The sequence below is a fragment of the Dasypus novemcinctus genome, chromosome 2 (assembly GCF_030445035.2).
Source record: "Dasypus novemcinctus isolate mDasNov1 chromosome 2, mDasNov1.1.hap2, whole genome shotgun sequence".
Taxonomy (NCBI): Eukaryota; Metazoa; Chordata; class Mammalia; order Cingulata; family Dasypodidae; genus Dasypus; species Dasypus novemcinctus.
The window spans coordinates 5302973-5321512 of record NC_080674.1 but is presented as its reverse complement, the minus strand read 5'-3'; the positions used below and the strand labels follow the sequence as shown (position 1 = coordinate 5321512).

Sequence of the window (18540 nt, the reverse complement as noted above, 5' to 3'; positions counted from 1 at the left end):
TAAGAATTCCAAACAAGCTACATTTACAGTTGTTTGGCAGCTTAAAATGTGTTACCTTTAAATGATATAATGTAGACCTGGAAGAGATGCAGAAAGAAACAAATGTTTCACTGAGAAGTCCAAATATCCCCATCAGCCTGTTGGAATGGACTTCTGAATAATATTGTTTAAAGACCTTTGCTAACAGTATCAAAATGTGAGTTACAAAGGAAAGAACGCCTTATATTTGTTTTTCCTGCAGGGCTTTCTACAAAGCCTGGACCCTCAAAACCCGTATTTACTGAATCAGTGATAAAACAAATTTTTCCCAAAGTTACCTATAGACCTGACACCTACTTTTTTTTTCTTTTTGGATCCTATTTAGACAAGGTTATGGGCTTAAAGCATTGCCCTAATTTAGAAAACTCAAAAAATGTGAACATGTAACAGCTACCCTTCCCCCTTGAAAGAAAAGGGCATCTTCAAACACAGAACTGGTTTCCAAAGTTTATTAAAAATCAAAGAATAGAAAAACTTTACATAAAAATATGTCAATTTTAGCTTCCACATTGTTGTCCACACAAAAAAAAATCGAAACATGATCTCTTCTGCTGAGCCTGCAGCACGCGGCCGCAGCGGGGGCCAATTCATCTGGTTCACCGTGACTGAAACCGGCGATGCCGGCTGCGACTCGAGCCGCGAGCCGCGCCCCAGGGACGCACCTCGCGGTGCTTTCCTTAATGTGGGTTTACAGTCAATATTGCTAACGCGTAGAGATTAGTACAGGCCTACGTATCAGTTTTTATAAATATTTCTTTATCGGTAGGTTCACAATTTAAATATTTTTAAATATTTTTGATAAACTTTCGATCATTGAGAACGGCAGACAAAATATGTGCTACTCTATCGTGGAATGCTTCCTGGAAACCCTGCGGCTGCGGCCGCACCTCCCACCGGCCAGGCCCCGAGAGCAGCCCCCTGGATGGGCGCCCCACACACCGGGCAGCAGCTGTCCGAGTCCCAGCTCCTGCGCTGGCAGACGTCACAGGAACACGCTTGCCTCTCGTAGCCTCCACTGGTGGACTCGGGCGCCACCTCCCTGCAGCGCTCGGCGGGGCCCAGACCCTCCTCAGAGCCCCTCGGCCGGACACCCAGGACAGCCATGGTGCTGGGAAAGCGCAGGGCGGGACGGCACGAGCTCGTCCACATGAGGCGGAAGGGGCCGTGGCCATCCCGGCAGAGTCCACCTGCACGTGTGCCTGCCTGCACCTGACAGCGGCACCTGCCGCCCCAGGCCGCGCCTGCACTCCTGCAGCCCGCCCCGAGCCCACCCCGCCCCGCTCGGGGAGGCCCAAGCACTTTTCCTAAGTTTGCTCTTAACAGAACGAACGCATACAGCTATTCAGATTCCTGAATGGAATCAACGTAATTCCTTTCTCCACATTCCTAAAACTGGGCACCATTTTCTGGAATGATATTCGCCAGGTCCACCTGATAGGTTATGTTACTAAAACTGACTGAAACCTTGCAAAATTCACTTTTTCCCCCAGATTTTATAATGTGACAACCTTTTCTCCCCTTAGAAAGTTATACTTCTGGCACTTTAAATGCTGGATTTGTTGTCTGGTTTAAAAGAACCGAGAACCAAAAACATGAACACTCTGTGGTCAGAGCGAGGGGCAGAGCCGGCCGGGCAGGCTGCCGAGGGCTGTGGAGCAGAGCCTGGCAGCGCCGCCGCGCCGCGCTGCCCCTCAAGCCGGGAAGCCGTGCGGACAACCCAGAGAAGAGACGAGAAAAGAAAACCCAAACCCCTCAGGCACGATGTGCGTGGCAGCTCCGCAGACAACCGGCCGACAGGATGAACCCAACTTAGAAAATGCAGCTGGGAAAGGACCTAAGGCTGTTAAAAAAAATTCCCTTCTCCCTTAAATATAACTTATGTGAAAATATGAAATTAAATAAAAAATATCTGAATTATTGCACAAATCATACGTTTTCAATATTTACATAAAAAAGGAAAAAAAAACAACAGTTCTGGGATTTGAGACGAAATGAGGGCAGTAAAACCATCGTGAGCTCCCAGCCCCGCTGAGGAACGGAAACCACCAAGGGCGGCCTCCTCCGCCACGCTGACAAACGCAAAACAAAGACACCAAGCCGCAGAGGAACGGACGCCGTGGCCGCCACCGCGCAGCAGCACGTGGGTCCTCGCAGTTCCAGCCAGAGCCGCTGTGGCGCCGAGCGGGCCGTCCCAGGAAGGCAGCACGCAGTGTCCGCAGGCGCCAGGTTTCCCAGGCGGGCGCGACGAGCCGCTCTTGAGCAGGGACGCGGCCACAGACGCCGACTACGGCGGCGGGCGGATCGAGGCCCCCGCGGGCTGGCGTGCTGGAGGCTGGTCTCAGCTCCCAGCAGAGGGTCCTGGGTCGCTCGGCGTCCGTCTGTAAAACGGGGGGTGGGGGGACGGGGGGGGGGCGGTGCGACGCACAGGCGCCCTTATCTGCTGAGGCTGACGGGCAGGCTGTCCCGCGTGTGTGCGTGCTTTTTCCTCCTCCAGCCGGTGCGGTTGTACTGGTGGTGGCCCCTGCTGCCCGCGGGGGGCCGCACGCTTCCGCTGCCCACAGCGCTGTAGGCGCCGCCTTGGCTGTGGCCGTGCGAGCCTTTCACGGACAGTTTCATGCCGTTGTGCTGCTAGAGAGAGAGAGCAGGGTCTCAACAGGGGGTCCCCAGACACCAGTCGCACATGAGAGCCACACGGCTGGCCCAAGCGAAGCCCAGACCTTCTGGCCGAGCGCCGAGTGGCCACAGGCCCCGCCGTCCCTACCACAGCAGGGTCAGAACATGCAGATGCCGCTCAAACGGCCCCACGCCGTCCTGCCGGCACTGCTACGGGAAGTGTCTCGCAGTCAACAGAAGGCTGCGCGCTGAAATTTAAGTCACTGTTAGGTTTGAGACCATTCTACTCCCCCTCGGGCGCACACCTAAGACACGGGAACAGGGACCCAACCACACGATCCACCTGCGGACGCACTTAGGAATTCACGTCCAACTTGTTTTGTGCGTCCTCTTCAGGCAGCCCAAACATCAGCCCTGATCTTCCACAAACGCGCGTGTGCGTCGCGAGCTCCTACTGCTTGGCGCTGCCAGTCCTCGCCCGCAGCGGCGAAGGCCCAGGTCCACCCCTAAAGCAGGTTCCCCGTGCAGCCCAGAGCCCCAGGCGCCTTGGGGTGGACAGGATGGACAGACCCGGGGAGGAACAGTCTTCAGTTGTTCAACGGCGACAGGGGTCAGCGGCACAGGTCCAGGCCGCCGGCTGGGGTGGCGCCCGTGAGGCCGACGTGTAACGCGGCCAAGGCCGCCAGCGCCCGCGGGGAAGACGGCGACCTCCAGGCGTGGGCCCCGCTTCCTGCTGGGACACCCTGTGCATGACCTTCCCAACAGTCACCCAGGAACTCCCTCGTCACCTGCCACCTCACTCCACGTTTCCAGCTGTGGGACCTGCACCCGGAGGCGCCCCGAGCGGGGAGCCCCCCAGATCCTGGCAGACAAACCCCGAGGGCAGAGCCCGCCCGGGGCACCCAGAGAGCGTGGGGAAGGGAGCACTCGAGGGGCTGCTCCCCACGGCACGAGGCCCGGGCCCACACCCATCCTCGGTTCCATCTTTTGCTTCTTAAAAACCAAAGTATCTGGTGTATAAATGAAGAGATCGATGGAAAGACAGAAGTCTTCATTTCTACCCTCCTCGTTCCATACTTGAGTTTCATGTACCGCAATGAAGAGAATTAAGAGAGATGCTGGAAGAGAGTGCTCTGAACTAGTCATTCTGAAACACTCTGTTTACAAGGGGCGCAGACAGGAAGCTAAACGACCCAGGATGACCCCCTGCAGGGTCACGTCTCGGCAATGCCCAGCCGCGGCGGACACAAGCCAGCGCCAGGCAGCCCCTGCGGAGCCGGGCAGAGCCGCCGTCTGGGGCAGGGCCGTACCTTGTGATACAGGTGAGGGCTGGACAGCGGGTTGGCCGAGGCCGAGGGGATGGCCGCAGAAGACACGTGGTGGACGGCTTTCAGAGGCGGGGTTCCTTCAAGGCTCACTTGTCGGCAAGGAACGGGGGTGACCCCGAGGGTGGGGGGCGGGATGGTGAACCTGGTCTAGAAAAGAAATACAGAAACACCCCATAAAGTAACCGACAAAACGGAACAACCTGCCTTCTCGAGCTGAGTGCAGGGAAATGGCCACCGAGGGCTGGGGACACTTCCTCAAGGAATGAGGAGGGGCACAGGAGTCGCCAGGGCTCAGGCCACCCCAGCGGCTGCAGCCCCTCGCCAGGAGCCTGGGGGATCCCGCCCTCAGCCTTGCACCACGCAGCAGGACGGGGGGCAGGGCTAGGGGCACGGGCAGAGCTGCCCCACGCCCCTGGCCTCAGGAGAGCCTCCCTGGGGTGCTAGCTGGGCACCGTGAGCCCAGCGGCCACCGCGAGGCTGACGTCATGGCCCAGGGCACAGCAGGCTCCCACCCCGGGCCGCAAGGGCCCTGACGCGCCCGCTCTGTCTCCTCTCCGACCCTGAAACTCCGTCCTGAGTGCGGGCTCTTACTGCTCTGTAGGCTGCATGGGGAGACTGCACAGGGTGTTTTCAAGTGGGGCTCCGTGGCAAGGACATAAAACGAGAGGGTGCTCTGGGAGCCTCGTCTGAATGTTCTAATTTTCTTAACATTTCAGCCTCAGTACGAGCACTTGGTGAATACTCAGGTTGAAGGGGCATATCCTCCTCGTGGGCCCACAAACCCCTGGTGCTCACTGAGGGCGCGAACGCGGCCGCCACCAACAGCCAGGACCCGCCCCCTCAGCGGCCGCAGCAGAGTGCGCGTGGGCACAGGGCCACCGCCCACGACCCTGCCAGGGCCAGGCCGGTCCCTGGAGCTCGACAGCCGCAGGCGAATTGCAGGGGGAAGCCTCCCGCCCGCTGCGGCGGGCAGCGCCGAGCGCGCCCGAGTGGCGCCCGGGGCCAGCAGGGCAGTCAGGACGTGGGGACGAGCCACACCGTCTTACGCTCAAGTGACAACCGACGTTTTAGGAGTTAGCTTTACTCGGCTTTTAAGTACACGCCAACATTTAAATATATTTATGTGTCATTGGAATGTAAACACAAGTTAGATAACTGCAAAATTCTTTCAGACTTCACATTTTGTCTGAATAAAATATTTAGCAAGCGTATTCTAGCAGAATAAGTCCTGAAATAATGGCCAGTAAATAAATTGGTGAAAGTCAATGTTTACATAAAAACTTCCAAGGGGTCTAAACGCTGGGACTGAGGCACCCAGGAAAGGGGCGTGCGCCCGGCTGGAGCCCTGCCTCGGACCGTCAGGCCCGGGCCGGCTCTCGAGGTGTCCACCCCGCCTGCCCGCCCGTCCCTCCAGCACTCAGTCAAAAGAAAAGCACTTCCAGACTGTCCCGGCCCCGACGCCTGGTGCCAGAGAGCAGCTGGACGAGCAGGGCCGGCCGACCGGGGTCAACGCACCTGGTTGCTGGCGGTCATGATCAGCGTCCTCGGGGCCGCAGGCGCCGCCTGGACGCCCGGCACGGGAAGAGCGGCGGGCAGCCCGGCCAGGAGCGGCGTCGGGGCCGGCAGGCTGAGCTGGTACACGCCGGGCGCTGCGCAGGGCGGCGTGTCCGAGTCCTCCCAGCGGGAAAGAGAGAAGGAAAGCGGCATCACGGGGTGCGCAGCCCCTTAGTTAGGAGACACCGGCCAGGCCGGCATCGAGGCCCGCTGCGGGAGTTACTAGAACGAGCCCGTGACCTGTGGGCACTCAGCAGCCCAAATCTCTCTGAATCTCCCTCAAGGGCTTTGAAAACTCAAAAGAGCTTGTTCAAGGAAATACAGAAGAGACAGGACACTTAAATTTTTTATCTCCCGGTGGGATTTAAAAAAAAAACTATTCCAGAAAGCCCACTGCGGTTCGGCACTGCTCGCGAGGTGCCACGGCTGGAACCATGGGCGGCGCCGAGCTGTCCCTGGGGCGAACGCCAGAGCGGGGGCCGCTGGGCGCAGGCTTTGCGCTTGCCTGCCAACACTGAGGAGGAGATTTTAAAGTCCCTGCTGTGACGGTTTACCAGGAACACCCACCGTCCAGTCCAGCAGGGCCCCAGGGTGCACTCACGATGTCGCTTCCTGAGAGGGAAGACACGGAGGAGGCGGACGAGCCGGAGGAGAGCAGCTGGGGGCTGGAGAGGGACAGTGTCAGGCGCTGGCCGAACGAAGCCTCGGGCTCCCGGCTTGGGGCCTGCTCCCCGTTGCACGCGACGATTCTCTCCTTGATCTTAATCCTGTTGTCTGCAGAGGGAAGGGACAGTGGCGGCATCTGACTGACGGGGAGGCGCAGCCTGCGCGTGGCCACTGGGCACTCCAAACACTCAGAGGACGTGGCACATGGACTGGCAACTTTTAGTTTAGATTCAATTTGTAAAACGGTCATCAATTCAGATATTGGACAATATCTAAATACGTTGGGAACAACCTGTGAGTCCTTCTAGCTAAAGACCTCATGAGCTCTAGACACAGGTCAGGTACTTGTGGTGAGTACTGCATCCCTGACCGTGGCGTGTGCTGGGGAGACGCACCTGGCCTGCCAGGATGCAGCTCCTCCAGGGCCTGCAGAAGGGCTCACTGGCACGTTCTGCCGCTCACACGTTAATAAAATGTTACTACGCTCCTATGTTCAGCTGAATAAGACAGAGTAAAGTGACCTTCCCCTGTTGGCAGCTTGCCATGCCAACGCGGCCCCTAGACACGCAAAGGCCACGGACGCACGCATTCCGCCTCTACGGCACGGCGCTGGCCCGCGTCTTAGGGTCAATTTAACTCTTAATAGAATAACAAGGTATTTTCTTACTTTGACCTGTCTACCATCAAGAGACAAAAAGGTACCTCCAAATTAGTCCTCAGAAGTGCAGGGCAGCATGCCCGAGTGCCTTTCCTTACCAAGGATGGGTGACGGGCTGATCCTGCTGCCCCACTTCTCCTTGATCCACCGGCGGTAGTCGATCACTTCCTGAGTTACTTTGATGATTCTTCCTAAAGTGCTGTGGACAATAAGGTTTGCAACAACAGCTGGAGTGCAAGAGGCGCCAGGGAAACGAGGACGCCTGCCCGTCAGCTGCCGCGCTCTCCAGACAACATGCTGTCTTCTAAGTAGAAGACCGCGTGAACGGCAGCGAAGCTGACCTTACAAATGCCCACTGCGCTCTGCGCTCACAGCAGAGAAAAAGTGGGTCCGTTCCGAGCGCCCGCCAGCTCAAGAGGAAAGCGCTGAGGTCCCCTCCCTGCCGCCGCCACGGCCAGAGCCTGGCATTCCCGCCCCGCCTGGCTCGAAGGCACAGACCGTGCCCGACATGGGCACCGGGGATGCCCCGCCACGGCCCCAGTGCTGGGAGTGGACGGCGTCCACCGAGCACGGACGCCCCTCCACGAGGGCGTGGGGCCCCTCGCCAGGCCTGGAAATCGACCCCTTCTGGCACACGCCCGCAGAACCGACAGTGCCGCGGCAACCGCGATGCGCTAAGAGGCGCGCCAGCCCACTGCGCCTCCCTCCACTTCCCAGGCCCTCTCCCTCCCTCTCCCCCTCCTCCCACTGCCTCCGCCAGCACATCATCTGGAGTCAGAGTCAACAGTGATGGCTCCCAAAGAGAACAAGAGCAATGCACACCGCCAAAAACATCCAGAAGGCACAAGCGGAAGGTTCTAAAGGCCACCTGGAGCAGAGAAATGTCCTGTGCAAAAGGCTGAGATCCCATCCCTGACAGACAACGCCTGAAAGAGGCGGCCTCCTCTCCGCTAAGGAGACACTGAGCTTTCGGCCACGGAGGGTCAAACGCAGCCATCTGCTCCTGAACAGCCCTCCTCGCCAAGTTTCAAATGCTGCTCGAGCGGGATGTGACCCGTCAGAAGCGTCGGGGACGTGAGCGCAGGCAGGCTCGCCAGCATCCACGCGCTGCCGCTGGCCCCTTACCTTTCAGAGTCTCTGTTTGGGTAGGACCTGGCCAGCGGGGACACGGCGTGGCTGAGGACGATGTAGGCGTAGTCGAACACCTGCTTCACCTGCATGGCCCCGTAGGAACTCCGGCCCACGTCGTTGCCTGAAACGGAAGGCAGCGGTGACCACCTGCCCACGGGGCTCTGGATCTGCTCGCACCTGACCCCCGAAGCAGGCCCTCTCTCTTGACTGGGCCCACTGAGCGCCCACCTGCAGGGCCAAACCAGCCCAGGCGGGGTACCACAGGAACCGTGCCTGCAGACGCCCTTGGCAGCACCTGCCGACTGGTGGGGGGGGCGGGTCGGGGACCAAGAGGGGCCAAGCGCACCATCGGACCTGACGCGGTCCCAGCCAGCTCCATGGGGGACCGCGCCGGGCCGCTCTCCAGGTGGCCGTGAGCACGCCCAGCAGCAGCCCTCCAAACCGCCCCAGCCGCCGTGCAGCTGTCCTGCAGCCAACCCCCTGCCAGGGCGGCAGGCGCAGCAGCTAACAGCCCAGAGCGAACCATGGCTCGGGGGGCCCGGAGGAGCAGATCCCCCATGCAGATTGCGCCGGGGTTCTCAGCTGCTGAGAACTGCGTGGACAGGGAGTCGAACGCGCCATCACTGCAATCATCAGAGAAGCCACAGTCAAGGAGCCTGATTTTTACAGAAAAGCAAAGTCTCAAACTTTAGTTGGTCTGTAACTTCCATTTCAAGTAAGCGTGATTTCTTAAGGAAGTGTATCCTCACCCCGGGATTTTATCTTCTTCAGATTTACTAGCACAGCTCGGTGAAAACGGGGGTCTTTGTCAAGCACAGTGTCAAGCACAAGGCGGACAAGGGGAGGTCTTAAGGGGCCCGCCCCGACAGGCAGGCACGCTGTCGGCACATCTCGGCACACGGCAGTTAGAGCGTCACGCAGGCAGGACAGCACAAGTCGCTCCGTTTAAAAACAACAGAGAGCAGTCACTGTAAGTGCCTTCAAAAGACTTTTAAGAAGAAAATCTCATGCCACAGAAACCATAAAAAAAAATCATTACATTTGCTAACTCATTGTAAAGTAGTATATTAAAGTGGAATAATAAAAAAATACCAAATACAAACGAAAAAGAAACTGGAAAAATAAAAAGGTACAACATGGACAACAAAGAAAAGCTTCCCTAGCATGCAGAGGGTTCTCACAACATCAGTAAGAAAACAGTCCCGCAGACAGAACGGACGAAGCACACGCATCCGCACACACAACGAGCACGGTGTGACGCCCGGGGCTGCCTCTCTCCACCTTCCTGCTCCCTGTTCGTAAGTGGCTTTACCTTCGTGCTAAGAAGCAACAACTAACTGGTGCTCAATAAGCATTCGTGGAATCGATAAATAACACTGTTTAATCCTGCTCACCACGGAAGAAACGTCAAATGAAAATTTCTATCCCGTGGTCTTTTAAGACTGGCACCGACTGAAAAGCCTGTTGCTGAAGCTGTGGGGATACAAGCGCCCGAACACGCTAACAGGAACTGAAGCTGGAGAACCTGGAGCCCAGCCTCATCCTGAACGCAGCACATCCCAGCAGCCCGGGAAAAAAGAAGCTGCAGATCTGGATGTTCTGCATAATGTCATTTAATCAGCAGGAGAGCAATCATAAATGTTAATGTCCTCCTAGGAACAAAACGGGAGAAATTCACACCAAAAGGGGTGGGATTGCAGCGTGCTTCACTTTCTATGTTATATGCCTCTGGGAAATGTTTTATGATGAATAAAATACTACTTTTGTAATCAGAAAATAAAGCATTTTCCTTAATTCTTACCTTCTACCTTTTTCTGGCTGGTGAGAGACATAAATAGTTTTAAACAATAGGACGTTAACCTGAAATATTAAGCAAGGATTCCTGAAAAAGCGTCACGGTTAACCTCCAGTGCAGGAAGCCGCCTCCGGGTGGGTCGGCCGTCCCTGGCCCCCACGGCCCGCCGCTGCCCCCCAACCCCCGCCCCCCGGTGCCGCCCCTTACCGGGCAGCAGGGGGTCCTCGATGCACAGCATGGAGGGCCGGTACCCGCTCGTCATGGCTTTCATGATCTCCTCTTTGGCGATGTAGGCACCTCCTTCTTTTATTCTAATACCAGTTTTCAAGTAATTAAAATTTCTTCCATATAGTTCAAAAAATTCTACAAGAAGCATTCCAAGGTTTTCGTCAGCTCTCCGGGCGTCGATTCTCGGGTGCAACTGTGAAAGTGACACGCGGACGGCGTGAGGCACCTGGCGCCCTGCCTGAGGGGCGCGCGCCGGCAGCACCGCGGCCTTTGACAGCCTGAGCCGCCTGTCGGCCAAGACTCAAAAGAAACGAAGCCCTCCTGCCTCAGTGTTCATCAGGCTGTAATTCTCTGAAATTGGTAATATGAGTGGCAACTCCCTGCAGGTTAACCACAGCTTATAGAATATCAGTCACTAAACTGACCATATTCAGCCACTTTTTGGATTTACTTCTAGAGAGGGGATGTTCTTTTGCAGATCCTTGTCATCTTAATTTCGTTATTCTGAAATACAGCCAATAGGGGGCAGCAGGAGCCCGCTAGTACCTCAAGTATCACAGGAGTGGGGACGATTCATTTTAGCTGGGTGCAGGAAGCTGGGATTAGATCACAGTATTTACAGCAAACCCACGTCCAGGCGAGCGTGTGCCCTGCCGAGCGCCACGCGCCTTTCAGCAGGTACCGACTCAGCGGGGTCGAGCCACCATCTCCTGGCCACCGACTTGGACTCATCCCCGCTACCGCGATCTGCACGCCATGACGGTGGTCCCTAGCCATGGTGGGCGGCTAAGTAAAATTATTAGAACGAGTAATAGAGTAAAACACAAAGGCTCCAGCGCTCAGGCTCACCAGCCACGCTGCGGGTGCTCATGAGCTACAAGCAGCGCGTGGCTGCCGCGTGGACCGCATAGACATTTCCACCTGCGCCAATGTGGAGCAGGACGGCCAAGGCTCAGAGTGCAGGGACCCCAGTGTCTGTAACACGGAGCGCCGTCAGGAAACAGGCCTTCAGAAGTCTGGAAGTACTACTAAGGCTCAAGAAGCTTCGCCTCTGAAAGCACCTACCTCCCAGGTGCCTGCGCAGCGTCTTACTGCGCCTCTCCTCTAGTCCCTTCCCCCGCGCTACCGGGACGCGAAGGCCTGCCTGGACGCGCGGCCTGCCCTCAGACCAGCTGCCAGACGGACACAGGCTCCCGGGGCCCGGCTGCATGGCAGCCCCAGCCCCACCGCTCACAGCTTCCAGGGTGCGTGGCGCCGCCACGAGGACACCACGTACCAAAGCAGCACCCAGCGATGGGGAGCGGTGACAACTGCTGGTATTTTAAGGCTGCTGGGACAGCAACCTCAAGAAAACTGAAGCGCACAGGTAAGAGCGAAAGGCTGTCGAGCAGGGAGGTGAGAGTGGGCAAGGGCGAGGGGCCGGGCGCACCACGCTGCTTGCTGGCCGGCTGCGTGGGGCTGTGACTGAGGAGGCCCCGCCCCTGCTCCAGGCACTGACCCAGCGTGACTGCAGTAGGGGCGCCACGGGTTCTGACAGCCAGGCCCGAGCACAACACGCTGCAAAGGGCACGGCCAGCCAAGGGGGGACGTGGCACTGCGGCCGCAGAGAACAGGAACCCCCTCGCTAAGAGGGAACATGAAGGTTTTGATTAACCTACAGGCCATTTTGTGTGTTAAAAAAAAAAGACTTAAATATGCTCTTTAATATGTGTTAGCATTTAACATTTAGGGACGTTTCCTACTAGCAGGCTTTCTGTTGGTTACTCAACAAGCAAGGACGAGATAAAATGATAAGGCAAAATACTGATTTTTCGTCAGCCAGAGAAAAAAGGCTCTCTATTGTGCATAGGGCCCACCTTTTCTCTGAGATAAATTCTTTATATAAATCATAGCCAAGCACCAAAAGATAACGTAGAGTTTTACATTCTACGAGGCATGGAAGTTTTTAAATGTACAGAGCTCTCTTCCTCAAATGTGGATCAACGTATTTTTGACTTCCTGGAGCGAGGGAAGGCCTCCCTACTCACCGGTGAGCACAGCTAAGCTCTGAACCAGCTCTAAGGGAGCAGTGCACAAGGGCACCTGTCAGTGAACAGCTAGAGGTCACCTCACCCCCCGATGCATGAACCAGAACAGAACCTGAAGCAAGTGCCGACGGGCTCATGAACTGCTGCTCGTGGTATCAGACTTATGAATCGGCCCCTCCATAAATCTCAAGGCACCTGCTCCCCAAGAAAGAAGGCATACGCACCTGTAGAAAGCTAATGGCCATTAAAATTAGGCTGTAGGAGCTAATTCCACCTGTAAAAACTTCGTTCAGGTCCCTCTGCAGAAGGAACTGTTTTAATACTAAAATCAAGTAAGGCAGCAACGAATATTTCTGTAAGTTAGAAAACAGAAGGAAAACAGTTACGTTAGAGATTTTCAGGGAAATTTCACCAGGCAGAAAGGAAGTTCAGCCGCTCCCCACCCACTGAAGGTCTAGCTCCACGCCTGGGACCCAGGGCACCAAGGGCCCTCGGGGGGGGCGAACATGTCCACTCGGCATGTCGTGGCACCCTCGCCCAGGCACGGCCGTGCGGGCAGAGCCCCGGGAACCAGCCCCCAAACCCCAGCGCTGGGGGCTTCTAGAGCACAGAGGCAGAGGCCAGCCAGGGCAGGGCCCAGAGCCGGGGTGGGGCGGAAGGCCGGGGGCTGTCATGTCCACCCCGGGGGGGACGCGCGTGCAGAGCAGAGAGACGGAGAGGGAGCAAGCTGCTCCCAAGGCCACAGGAGGCGGGTCTGGGTCTGGGGGTTGCTCTGTTTTGGAAGCCCCCCCCCGCCCCCGTCCACGCAGCTCGCCAAGGCAGCCCGGTGGCCTGCAGCCTGACACGTGGCTGCGCGGGGCGCTCCCGGGAAGGCCCACCCGAGGAGCAGGCACGGCGGGGAGCGCCGCAGGAGCGGGCGGCACACCGGGCGCCCTGTGCAGGGTCTGCCGCGGCCCACGGCTCCCTCTGGGGGCCTCCGCCTCGGGACGCGCGCACGGCGCCGACCTACCTTCACGCAGTTCTTGATGAACTCGGCCGCCCGCACGCCTGTCTCCATGTTGAAGCTGATGTCCACCCTCACCTCGGTCTCCTGGTCGGTGAGCTTTATGATGGGCACCTGCAGGGAGCGCCGGCTCAGACCCGCGTCACACCCACGCTTCCCACCGCCAGGCGGCGGGCGTTCCCAAAGACGGGCACGGGGCTCAGGACCGGGACCGCCAGGCGCTGACGGCAGGGACAGGCCCGGCCAGGCGCCGACTGCCCCGCGCCCTGGCGCAGCCCGGGGCTGATGCCTGAGGGTCCCCACGGCCACCACCAGCTTCTGCAAGGGGGGCAGCACCGAAGGGGGCAGCGCGGAGGGCGGGGAGACGCTGCCCCACGCCAGCCTGGCACTGGCTGAGCTTTCCAGAAACATTCCAACCAACCTCAACGCCGCTATGGTTTGCGCTAATGTTATTTCTCCAAACAATGCTCCTTTGGGTTTTCTTTCTTTAAGACAATTTAAGCAAAAAACTTTTTTTTAATTTTTGTTTTTAAAATCAGAAAATTAAAACCTATTTTGGAAATACCATCATCGAAAATAATTATCCTCAAAAGGCACTCAAAACCCCTCAGGAAAGCAGCCCAAGCCACCGCCCCATCCAACCCCATCAATCACAAGCCCCCAACGTGTTAAGAAGAAAAGGCAATAGTGTTTTGCTCTTTCGGCCTAGAGCAAATTAAAAAGGGACGATCCCGTCACCAGAGCAGCCAGAGTCTAGGCAGAGGTTTTAACAAGTCCAAGGGAAGGTCAGTATAGAAACGCTGCCTCCCGTACACGCCTGACCTGGGGTCTCGCCACTGGGCCCACCCCTGTCGAGAGGCCTCAGGGCTCTGCCCCCCAGAAGCTTCGGGGAACCGGCAGGAACTGGCAGGAACACCTTTTCAAGGCTCTGGAACACGGGTGACGCGCGGAGGGCCTGCAGCCCCATGGCGAGCACCGGACGGGGAAAGGCGCCTCACGGCGGGGGGGCGCAGGCCCAGGCCTCCTGACACCCCCCCCCCACCGCTGGTCCACTTCCTGCCAGGGGAGCGCGCACGCCCAGCCCACTCCATGGGCTCACTCCATGGGCTCACCCGTGTCGGGCGGCGCGGAGACTGCGCCAAGGACGCCTCGCAGGGAAGAGGGGCGCGCAGAGGCGAGTTCCGGGGCCACACGTGCACGCCCCAGACGCCCCAGACGAGACCCCCACACGGAGCAGGGCGGCCCACGCGGGCCGGGGGCTGGCGTGGATAAGCCTGAGGAAAGCAGGTGCTGAGGGGCAGCTCTGTTCTCTCTTAGCTCCTGGCCTTCGAGGAAAGCTCTGCCCTAACGATGGCTGGACACGAGCTCAACAAACAGGCCTCGGAGTCTACGCTCCAGCAAGAAGACTCAAGTATGAAAATGACCAGGTGCCGACGGAAGCAGAGGACGCGAAGGACCCGGCCAAGGTGGCGCTGGGCACCCCGACAGCCCTCCGCGAGGAGGGGCCTGGGCCAGTCCAGACGGAGACAGAAGAACCGGTCTGGAAAAGGCTCAGAGAGCTGAAGGAAAATTAGGAGCTGAAGGAACTCGGGACAGCATCAGCAGAACACAAAGGCAACAGCCACAGGGGCGAGATTACGACAGGATCCCAGCAGAGGCCGGGAGCCCCAGAGGGTGCAGAGCTGGGGGAGGAAGCTGGGGCCTGAAGAGACACGAAGCCGTCGGCGGGAGCAGCAGCCGGCAACAAGAGGCCCGAGAGGAGCTGCGAGGCCGGGGCAGGGGGTGGGAGCACACCCCGCGGGGTCCCGGGGGCAGAGCCGAGGGCCACAGAGGTAACGGCTGCAAATGACCCGAATTCACCAGAATTCACACAAAGGGGCTGCAAATGACCGGAATTCACTAGAATTCACACAAAGGGGCCTCCGTGAGATGAAGGGTTGATTTCTCATGGAAACCACGGAGGCAAGGCAGTGGGAGACATTTAACGTTCTGAGAGCAAAAAAGTGCCAATCAGGAATTCTCTGTCTTTCAAAACCGAGGGAGGGACGAAGGCATTTCCCAGTTAAATCAAGGCTAAGGAGCTCGTCCCACCGGGCAGGCCCCACGCAAGAGGCCACGGGGAGTGCCGCAGCTGGAAGGAAAATACGCTGGCCGGCGGGCTGAGAGTGCACGAAGCCACCGGCTCCTGCAAGGGTGACGCCAAGGGACGACGCGAGGGTGACGCCAGGCGCCGCCGCGTTCTGGGTTCACAACTCCACTCTTTACTTACTACATGGTCTTGAGGGCAGTTGCACAAAATGTAACCTGTGACAAGAGCTACGCACAGTGGGAGGACGGAGGGTAAGAGCACGGTTTGTGGAGACGACCAAGTGAAGCTGGTCTCAAAACAAAAAGCCAGTGAGGCCACAGGCAGCTGCAAGGAAGACCTTGGAGAACCGCAGCCCAGACGCTCCCCGGGGCACCTTTGTCCACACTTGCTGGCCACTTCTTTCCCAACATCACTCACCTGCCTCTCGCACACACACACACACACACAAGCACACACACACGCACATAGAGGCACTCGCAGGTGATCCCCAAGTACTGACATTTTGAAAGCACTTCTTTTTTGGTTGTTGGTCAAAATACACGCTTTCGCTGCACTAGTCCTGCGCTGGCTCCTGCACCCGTGCTGATGCCACCTGGACGGCACTGCCAGGGGACAGCTCAAGTCCACAGAAAGGAGCCACGGCGGCAAGCATCGCTGGGCTTGCCCTGCAGGCTGCACCAACCCTCCAGCCACAGGGGAAATGGTGCTCAGTGCCCGCGGGGGGGCGGCATCGTGCCCACACAGGGCGTGCGCAGGTCTCAGCCTCTGGTCCTGGGGCCTGAACCGGCCGTCAACAGGCCGGTGAGGATGTGAGTGGTTACGGTGCCAGAACTGAACGAGGGTGGCCTGACGCACTGCGGCCGACGTCCTGAGCAGCCAAGGAAAGCAGGCACGGAAGCCACAGGGGCAGCCAGGAGCTGGAGGGCAGCAGAGAAAGGAGAAGATGCCGCCACGTGACAAAAACCAGGAGAAAGACCCTGGGGCACGCGGCCCTCCGGCCTCTGAAAGGAGAGCCAGTGAACGCCTGCGCTAAGCCAACACCTCGTGCAGTGTGGTCTTGGCAGCTGGGCAACTGAACCGGTTTTGGGTACTGTAAAGTGGGGCGCTGCTTTTGCAAATACCTGAAAATGCGAGAAGAGCTTTGGAATTGGGTAAGGGGTAGAGGCTGGAACGACTGTGAGGACTCAATACGAGCGAGCGCGGCAGAGAACAGCTGTCGTTTTAGAGGATGTGTCGTTCGTGGGAACACGCTGGTAAGAATATGGGCGTCAGGGTCTTCTGACAGAGCCCTAGAGGCAAGTCGCGAGGGGAGCGAGGTGACGCGAGCATCCGCGCGCCCGCTGCCACGTGGGAGGTCCCGGGTTCGGTCCCCGTGCCTCCTAACAACAACGAACAAGCAAACAGACAAAAAACTAACTCAGGGGAGCCGACGCGGCTCACCGTGTACGCGCCGGCTTCCCACATACGAGGTCTGGGTTCGATCCCTGGCCCGGAAGTTCAGAAAAAGAAGGAAGAGATGAATGTGTTCCTGGGAATCGGAAGAAAGGTGAAGGTGGCAGAGAAGTTGGCAACATCGGGTTTTGATGTTGAAGAAAGGCAGAACTTGCAAGCCGTGAACAGGTGTTGAGCTGAGGAGATTTCCAAGCTGCGTGTGGAAGACGCGGCCTGGCTTCTCCTTGCAGCCCTTACTGAAATGAGAGAGAAGAGGGGCACGATGAGAGCGCAGCTCTACACGGAGGCACCGGAGCCTGAAGGCTTGGGGATTCCGAGCCTGCTCTGCCGTGGGCGCTGAGAGCAGGACGAGGAGCCGCTCATCGGGGTCCCCTCGGCCTCTAGGAAGCAGGTCCCCCGGAGACGGGGCTCCAAGGGAGGGTGCAACTCCACAGCCCTCTGCGAGAGGGTGTGGCTGACACTGGGCCGGCCCTCGGCTGGACATGGGTTACTCCGGAAGGCTCCATGGGAAAGCTCTTTATCCCGGAGGTATGGGCCCAACAGAGCTGCACGCAAACCTGACGAGTTTTTACCCAAAAGAGACAGAAGGGACAAACGAAAGGAAGAAATGATTTCAAGGGAGAGTCATGAAAGGCAGGTCTGACCAAAGAGAGCACAGCCTGCATGTGGAACGGAGGGGGCACGGCCGCCTCCGCTGTGGGGGGCGGGGGGAGGCAGCACGGCCGCCTCCGCTGTGGGGAGCAGGGGGATGCACAGCCGCCTCCGCTCTGGGGGGCACCCGTCGTTCAAGAGGGCCAGGAACCCGGATGCCCAGCTGGTGGGGCCTGGCCCGGGGTGTGCGGGGAGCCTGGCGCCATCCTGACGCTAGGGGAGGGTGGCGCCCACACGCAGGGCTCGGGGACAGCTTGGCCACCGCGAGGAAAGGGGGGAGGGGCCGCCGAGGACAGAACACTGGTCCAACTCGACTCCCAACCCTGAACTCTACACAGCTTGCCCTGCTGCTCTCCAGAATGGTCTGAGAACCGTGACCCCGTCTTCCTTCCCGTTTCTCCTTCTGGAATGGCGCTGTCCATCCCACGCGTGCCCCACCAGGGGACCCTGGCAGCAGACACCTTGTTTCCAGGCTCCTAAGCTCTCAGAGGGAAACCCTGCCCCGTTTAGAGAGCCTCTGCACTTGGCACTGCTCTGGGCTGTGGGGAACGGGCGGCTTCTGCGTATGGGGAGAGGGGAGATGAGCTTCCTGGCCCGGGGGGAGGCCTGCTGGGACCGCGGTCCATCCCCACAGAGGCCCGTGGCGTGGCCCCACGGGTGAGAGGACCTCTGACAACGTTACAGGTTACGGAGCCCGAGCGGAGTGAGGGCGGCCTCGATCCACAGTGGCTGACAGCCTTAAAAGCAAAGGACACTGGACAGAGGGCAGCCCAGGGAGCGACAGAAGCTGGACGCCTACATGACCCGGACGAGAAGGGAGCAGACGCGCCACGTGATGGAGAAGCCAAGGACCCCAGTGGCCGCCGGCAGCCCGGAGGACGCCGCCTTCCAGCCTCCGAAACCGCGACCGCGTGAACACTGCTGGAAGGCGGCCCAGTGCTGTTCTAACAGCTGGGAAACCGGAACAGCACCTACAGCACAGAGGTAACAAGCCCAGCGCCAGAAACAACGCCTGCATTACCTTCGCTACCCTCCAGAACCTCCTGGCGGCCGGCACGCTCGGGGAGGACGCGCCAGCCCCTCTACCCCCGAAGGACGAGGGGTCAGAAGCAGCCGCCCTCCTGCGCCTGGGGCCTGCCTCACCTGCTGACCGCAGGGCTGGGTGGGGCAGGGCCGGGGCCTCGGGGCAGAGCAAGGGAGCGGACCAAGGCCAGGCGGGCGGCCAGGGCCGAGGCCCACGCTCGGACGCCCCGACTGGCAGCGCAGCCCACCACGACGCACTGCCTGGCCGTGCTGGGATTCCTAC

At 58.8% G+C, this 18540-nt stretch overlaps 1 protein-coding gene across 2 annotated transcripts in view; it reads right to left on the bottom strand.

Moving 5' to 3' along the window:
• Positions 1-474: 474 nt before the first annotated feature.
• The window catches only part of TENT4A (terminal nucleotidyltransferase 4A), a 39096-nt gene continuing 21030 nt past the window's right edge, over positions 475-18540 (bottom strand). Inside the window, exons 5-13 of one of the 2 annotated variants that reach the window (XM_004478121.4) lie at positions 13049-13156; positions 12264-12392; positions 9992-10205; positions 7984-8110; positions 6957-7057; positions 6136-6308; positions 5496-5654; positions 3963-4127; positions 475-2667 (exon numbers count right to left, since the gene is read on the bottom strand). In XM_004478121.4, coding sequence (XP_004478178.2) covers positions 2473-2667; positions 3963-4127; positions 5496-5654; positions 6136-6308; positions 6957-7057; positions 7984-8110; positions 9992-10205; positions 12264-12392; positions 13049-13156 — 1371 coding nt within the window. In that variant the 3' untranslated portion in view covers positions 475-2472. The remainder of the gene's footprint in view (positions 2668-3962; positions 4128-5495; positions 5655-6135; positions 6309-6956; positions 7058-7983; positions 8111-9991; positions 10206-12263; positions 12393-13048; positions 13157-18540) is intronic. The other variant, XM_058306511.1, reaches the window with a different exon arrangement.